At 41.6% G+C, this 7,545-nt stretch overlaps 1 protein-coding gene across 1 annotated transcript in view; it reads left to right on the top strand.

The window, feature by feature from the left end:
- The window catches only part of LOC144497372 (metalloprotease TIKI2-like), a 356,280-nt gene extending 349,405 nt beyond the window's left edge, over nucleotides 1-6,875 (top strand). Inside the window, exon 7 of the mRNA XM_078218545.1 lies at nucleotides 706-6,875. Within this exon, the coding sequence (XP_078074671.1) occupies nucleotides 706-895 (190 nt within the window). The 3' untranslated portion in view covers nucleotides 896-6,875. The remainder of the gene's footprint in view (nucleotides 1-705) is intronic.
- The last annotated feature ends 670 nt before the right edge of the window (nucleotides 6,876-7,545 follow it).

Below are 7,545 nucleotides of genomic sequence, written 5' to 3'. Positions count from 1 at the left end.
GGCTCTCTATGCTTCTAAATTCTCTCCCTACACCTCTCTACCATGCTTTTCCCCTTTAAGGCTCCTTCAAACCATCTCTTTGACCAAGCTCATCCGATCTAAAATCACATTATGTGCCTCAGCATCACTTCTTGTTTCATAACACACTTGTGAAGCACCTTGAGACTTTTTATTCCATTGAAGTGCTATATAAATAGAAGTTGTTATAAATCAGGCTGTTGTGTGGACCTCATGTGTGTAGACTCTTGGGGTGGCTTCTGTTCTCAGTTATTTTTCTCCTCTAATTTGATTCTGAGCCTTCTGCATTGCACACTGTCTTTGACCAAGTGATTGGAAGGAGAGCATGCTCCTAAGTCTTCGTTAATGGCAGTCAGTCCATTCCAGCCACAGGGACAAGTGTTAGAGCAATGAGTGAGTGCCTCAGTTCCTCACTTCCTATGGAAATTAAGACACTCATCCTCTTACCTGGCAGCCTTACACAGCAGGAGGTTAGGAAAGTCCTGCTTACTCTCCACCACAACTGATTAGTGTGAAGTATGCTTTGTTTTGCTGGAAATAGTTATCTCGTATTTAAAGGCTGTTGGATTGACTCTTTATTAAATTTCTCCCATTTTACAGGTGACTTAAAGCTATTCTAAGGTTTCAATGTTCCTGTGACGCTTACTTCTTGGATATCTGATGTTTCTATTTTGCTTTTTTCTTCAGCACGACAGTCATGCCGTCCAACATCAGAATTATCAATGGCTACATCACAGTGGAACCCGCGCATGAACCTTCGCGTCAAAAGGAGCAGAATCCCTTTCTCAACTCTGCTTCAACAGCCACAGCCCCATCAGCAACTGTGCTCCTCTGTGGAGCGGTCTGTTTAATCTGGAGTCTGCTGTGGCCTTCCTGACACCTCCCCCCCCCCCCCCCCCCCCCCCGCACTCACATCCTTAACCTACCAATTTATTTTAATTTAAGACAAAAACCCTACAATGGATTTCTGATATTAGCTGACGGAGCTTTTTTTTGCAGTTACATAAAGGAAGTGCCTGTGTCCTCAGCTTGGTAGGACCCACAAGACTTTGTTGCATCAGACCTAGCATGTTCTTTTGTGATGATGCAGGAAAGAGGAAAATGAGATTCAGAGGCTTGAACAGCCATATGGTGACAACATCTTCTTTTTGTAGAAGGATATTTTCCCATGATGTTATGGGACATTGTAAATTTACTTCTGAAAGTCTATATGTTCATATGAATAATGTATATTTATTCCACATCAAAGTTAGATTTTCGTTTCATATGCGCCTTCGCAACACATGAAAAGTCCAGTGCTCTAAAAGTTGTGCTTTAGTCTGTCCGGGCAAGTTTAATTTTCTACCAAACATTGGTTAGTGGGTATATTTATTTGCTGAGAAATATATTCGCAGAAGACTCTTCTCGAGTCCCACTTTAATGCCTTTAATGATTCAGCTGATGTTCAGTATGTCCAGTGGCTCTGGAGATAATTGAATGGTGTTTGGTTCCACTCACTCTTTGGAAAGTAGTGATTTATAAAAAAAGATGTCTTCCTGCAGACACTCGGTTAGTGCGTGCACATCTGAAAACGAGAAGATCCCACATCCTATCGGAGGTCTGTATTCTCACTGAACCCAACTGGATCATCAGGTACATCACAAAGCTGATATTACTCGAGAGCTTCCCTCAAACAGCCAGTCTTGGACATTTAAATTAATGTGCCACCATCTGCATGTGGGTTATGCAGATACAAAAGCATAGTTTGTTTAAAAAAAAATACTGAGTGGAACCAACATTATACATGGAAGCAAGTTTGGATTCATCTTGGTGAATTTAAGATAGTTAAGAACTTGTATTTTTTAAAGCACCTTTGATGTCCTCAGAATGTTTGAATACACTTCACAGTCAATGAATTACATTTGAAGTGTAATCACTGATGTTATCTAGGGAATTGCAGCAGCCAAACTACACACAGCAGGGGCTCACAAATAGCACTAAGATAAACAATGAGTTAATCTGTTTTGGTGGTGATCTTTGAATGATCAGTGCCACCCAGAACACGTAAGAAGCCCCTTGTTCTTTAAATAATATCTTCCATGCCCATAGGAATAAGCAGATGGGCCTTTGTTTAACAGCCCATCTGAAAGATGGCACCCCGAGCAATCCTACATTTCCTCAGTTCTGTGCACTTGCTCAGTGTTGCATTAAAGCCTTAGCCTAGATTTTGTGCTCAAGTCTGCGATGGGATGTTTGATTGCTTCACGAATGCTACCTACCACAAAACAACACTCAAAACTCACAAAATCCAAGCGACACCAGCATTTTTGTGGGTACATGCAATAACCTAAGCTACGCAGAATAGCAAGTCCCCAGGTTTGATATCTGAGCTGCTCACAGCTGAGACTGCCATGCAGATGACACAAATGACTTCAATATCTGTGAGTTAGAGAGATGCAAAAATGATTGCAGGCTATCCTGCATTGGCTGCCCTGCTGGAGAGTGCCTATCTTCTACTTGGTGCTGAACTGGTTTACTATCGTTTGGACTCGCAGGTGGAAAGTAGCCTCTTGAGTAAAGTACCAGCGAGCAGCTGGCTCCTGTGGAAATGTACCTCAAACACCATTCAGCACCTTTAGGAAAAGTGGAGATAAAGGAGAATCCGATATTTAAAACGATAGGCCCTGTGATACCTGAGGCTAATTCCACCGGCACAAGTGTACTGCTTGAATCCCCCAGCGGGCCTAGACCCTGACCTGAAATGCTAACCAGGGATAGGATGATCTGCCTGGTGTGGGTAGGCTGGTTGATGTTGTTAGCAACCTCAATGAGTTCATCAATTTTGGTGATGTTCTTTGAATGATAAATTCCATCTGTAAGAAGTCCCTTGTCAACAAAGAACAGTACAGCACAGGAATAGGCCCTATGGCCCTCTAAGCCTGCACCGATCATGTTGTCCTATCTAGACCAACCGCTTATATCCCTCTATTCCCCATCTGTTCATGTGTCTATCCAGATAAGTCTTAAATGTTGCAAACTTATCTGCCTCAACCACCTCACTTGGCAGTGCATTCCAGGCCCCCACCACCTTCTGTGTAAAAAACTTCCCCCACACATCTCTACTGAACATTTCCCACCTTACCTTGAACTTGTGCCCCCTTGTAATTGTCATTTCTGCCCTGGGAAAAAGCTTCCAACTGTTCACCCTATCTGTACCCCTCATAATTTTATAAACTTCCATCAGGTCTCCATCCCCAGCCTCCATCTTTCCAGGGAGAACAATCCCAGTACAGACGCGATGGGCCGAAGGGCCTCTTCTGCACTGTAGTACTCTGTGATTCAATCTCTCCTCAAATGCTAATACTAAGTCCTTTGAACAATATCTTCCATCCCATAGAAATAGTTGAGCCCAATCAGCCCTTGTATGACTGAGCAGCCCACACCTATTGGGTCCTCTGTGTTGAAAGCTCCATAAGCTATTCTGGCTCTTGATGAGGTAATTAGTCCTCTCCCTCAAGAATTGATTACTTTAATCCAAGTAGAGATTTAGCCCTTGTAAAAGGTTGAGAGTTTTAAGTTCTACAAGGGCCTAAAGGGTTCAATACCCATAGTAGCCTGGAACTCTGTCCACTACAAAAGCTTCCTTGACACTTAAGGCGGTGGAGCCAGCCCCAGGTGTTTTAAGCCTCATTGCCCAATGTGAAGATTCGCTTTTGCAGTTTATTTCACCATTTGCATCACTCAATTTTATCACTGTGCAGAACATATTATTTTCAGATGCTTGGAATACACTGAACAAGCAGCAAACTCCACCAATCAGTATAGTTTCATAACATCTCCAGACTTCAGAGGTTCTTCCCTTTCTTTATATGGCAATGTTCTTGCAGAAAGTCGACAAGTACATCTGTCAACTAACACTTTGAAGTCCAGTGCTAATGCTCGCTCCGGTCCGTCATTACTTATCACAGAATTATATTTACAGTAAGTGTTTAAAGGAGACTTTTTTTCGCTAGAATGAGACTTGCTTTTTGTTATTTTTCTGTTGATGTTCTATTTCACTGCCATGTTAGGAAATGAAAATATTCTATGTGAAATAATGGTGCATCATTCATTTGAAGTGATGGCAGATTTACTGTCTCAGCCTGGGGAAAGTTAATGCAATGAGCAGAAGAACATCAGATGGAGCTGAAATGGGCTCTTTCTCAATTTTTGATCAACTCCCAATGGAACAAAATTTGGAACGAGGTCTATTGACTGAATGCTGCCACTGCAGGTGTTGAGTCACTAAGGGACAACAATTTTAAAAAGGCAGTCAGAGTCTGTGATATGGGACTCGTGGATCAGTGTTGGAGATTTCCCAGTAGAGGTTCTGTCCTGGCTGTACTCAGATCATACTGAAGATCAGACTGAAATTATCCACAACCCAAGTTTTGTTCTGCAGTGCACATCCCCTGACTTCTTGGTGTATGAGAGTGCTTGGTGCATTTGTATCATTTCATCCATTCTACCTACGTGTAATTTTCCTTTTTACCCCCTCATGTCGCGCTCATTGCATCACTCACCATTCAGCACCTTCCCATAGAAACCCTTCAGAAGGTGGCCATTCGGCCCATCGAGTCTGCACCTACAACCATCCCACCCAGGCCCTATCCCCGCAACCCCACATTTTTACTCCGCTAATCTCTCTAGTTGCCCCGGGACACTAAGGGGCAATTTAGCATGGCCAATGCACCTCACCCGCACATCTTTGGACTGTGGGAGGAAACTGGAGCACCTGGAGGAAACCCATGCAGACACGGGGAGAATGTGCAAACTCCACACAGACAGTGACCCAAGCCAGGAATTGAACCCAGGTCCCTGGAGCTGTGAGGCAGCAGTGCTAACCACTGTGCCACCATGCCGCCCTAAACCTATTTTGTATTTTTCTTTTCTGAGTGAGATTACCTCTATTTGTGAAGGTGCTTTCTCTTTTGCCTGTGCCAGTCACTAAGCTCGCAGGTCTCTGGTAGCAATGCTCTTACCAAGGATTGTAAGTTGTAACTTTGACGGCGAGGCAGCTAGCATTGATTTGTGTGGAAGCCCTACATTCATTGTAACAGTGATAGCTCCACTCACCCACATGGATTTCTCACACTCAAACCAGACCCTTGCTCCAGGTTTCAGTTTATATGGTTATTGTCCTCATAAAAGTTAAGCAAATCTTTTTCTTGGTCCCGTTCCGTGCATCAGACTGGATGTTGGGTGATGCAGGAATTAGCTCAAAGGTGATTCCTCCCTGATTGTAATGGTCAGCTGACACTGTTAGAATTCACAACAAAGAAAGATGAAGTACGAGAAGGTTGCTGCCACCTCTGAATCAATGCCCTAGCAACATCTGGTTCTTTCTGGAAAGATTGCAAAATTTGATTCAGAAAAGGATGGTTGCACATCAAGTTTGCCTTTCTCAGACATTGATACAAGACAGATAGTAATTGCCAGTGGTTTGATAGCCTGTATCATTAATGGGTGTTGAGACATTTAGCCCATGCTATTGCAACGGTGCTCTTACAGAACTTCTAAGTTCTCCATTGCTGATATTCACCACCATTCTGAACTTAACATCAAAGAGAGGATAGGTGGCTTATTGCTGAGGGGATGTGGGAGTTTTACACACTTCAGGCCACTCCAGTCCAGCTTCTGTCATGCACATGAACCCAAGGAACCCTCGGAGCGCCTATTGCCTTTGTTCTGGTGACTTCTGTGGAGATGAGTCCCTGCACTTTTTCCATCAATTTCCTTTTGACAATTCATTTTGAACATATTACCAAGAACCCTGAACTGACATGGTGGTAAAGAACTGATCCGTGTGCACACCAGACAGAAAATTGGTCATGAATTAATTGGTACACGTTAAGTTATTACAGAAGCAAAATATTTAACTTTTGTCATCTGTTTTGACATTTTTGTAACATATCTTGACACCTTTCTCAGCACACTGCTGTAAAAGATTCTATTAATGTTATTTTTTCAGAAATATTATTTTTTTAGTGTAATGTAATGCTGTATTGTATTAAATCAGAATATGTATTAGAATAATTGCAGCAACCAAGTCAAATTCTTACAGAAAGAAGACAAGATGGTGAAAAGAAATGGATTGACTCCATAGTGAGGTGTTAAAGACAGGATCTTGTAAATTTGAATCAATATGTTTATTAATAATTATTATTACTGATTTAAACATTTTATATTCTTGTAGAAAACCAGTACAGCAGCTCATTTCAGTATTTTCTTCATGTTAGCTATCTATCCATGGCCCTACTTACATGGAAGTGTTAGGCAACGACTTGCTGGGTTGGTGCAGTTTTCTCCCATATCTGTTTATCCAAAATTCACTAGTCCTGCTTGATATAACAGCTGGATAATTTATTCAATTATTCAAGAGAAATTTGGCTTACAGTATGCAACATAACCAGACGAGACACTTAAAAATTAGACTTGAAAATGATGCCTGAAAGCAGGACATAACTTTTCTGGCAGGCACCTACATAAGAGATTTTGTTTTCACAAGTCCCCAGCCTGTGCCAACCTTTGATATCTCTATGTTTTTTTTTCCCCAGCATAAAGCATACAAGTGATAGTATTGGTCTAATTCAGGAAAGAAGAAATCTGGGATTTAGGCAAGAGTGATTCACTTCAGGTGGAGTGATTAAATGACCTGAGATTAACACATTCATGTAAATAAGGCCATAGTTCGCATTAATCGAATGAATGTAGGAGCATACCAAACCTGAAATAGAATTATTTTGTTTACAATTTTCATGTGACTGTGCTTGTCACAAAATTGTGAAATTTTGAAAAAAAAAGATAATATAAAGAGTCAATAAATCATTATAATTTAATGGCTGTCTCTTGGTGAAATCTGAAGTTGTTTGGGAAAGCTGCGACTCAGTGGCCTTAAAATGAAGCTCATGCTGCCACCTTGGGGCAGAGAGCAGCAATTGCAGCAAACACAAAGCTGGTTTGGCCTTTCTCAACTGCACTGATTTTCATTAAGGTTAATTAAATTACAAATATTGATCGCTCTACTATGCAACGGTATTGTGTTCCTTACTTAAAATTTCATCACCTTGAAAAGAAATCCAGTGAAGATTTTGTTCTTCATATTGAAAAATTGAATGCCCAACGCTTTTCAAAGCTGGACATCCAGTGCCTTTGACACTCAGCATCATGTGTTGCAAGGATAAAGGTAGAGCAAATCTTCCTGTTCTGACCCAACAAACTGACTGAGTGAAAGCCAAAGTTGTTGCTTTTGTCCCGCTTGCCAGCTTTGTGGTTTTCTGAATGGAATCCTCTTCTCGTGCCAAGATATGGACAGGTCTTATGCTGTGGGCGGCTGTTTATTTGGACCTGGGCTCAGACTGTTTAAACTCACTTCATATAGAATCTCACAACCAGCAAAGCGAAAGAGGGATAGACTAAATGTTCATCCCATTCATAAATATCTGGAATTAAGAATCTACTGATGACCATGAAACAATTGCCAATTGTCGGAAAAACTTATCTGGTTCA

This window comes from Mustelus asterias, chromosome 8 (assembly GCF_964213995.1).
Source record: "Mustelus asterias chromosome 8, sMusAst1.hap1.1, whole genome shotgun sequence".
Classification (NCBI taxonomy): domain Eukaryota; kingdom Metazoa; phylum Chordata; class Chondrichthyes; order Carcharhiniformes; family Triakidae; genus Mustelus; species Mustelus asterias.
This window is presented reverse-complemented; position numbering and strand designations above follow the sequence as displayed.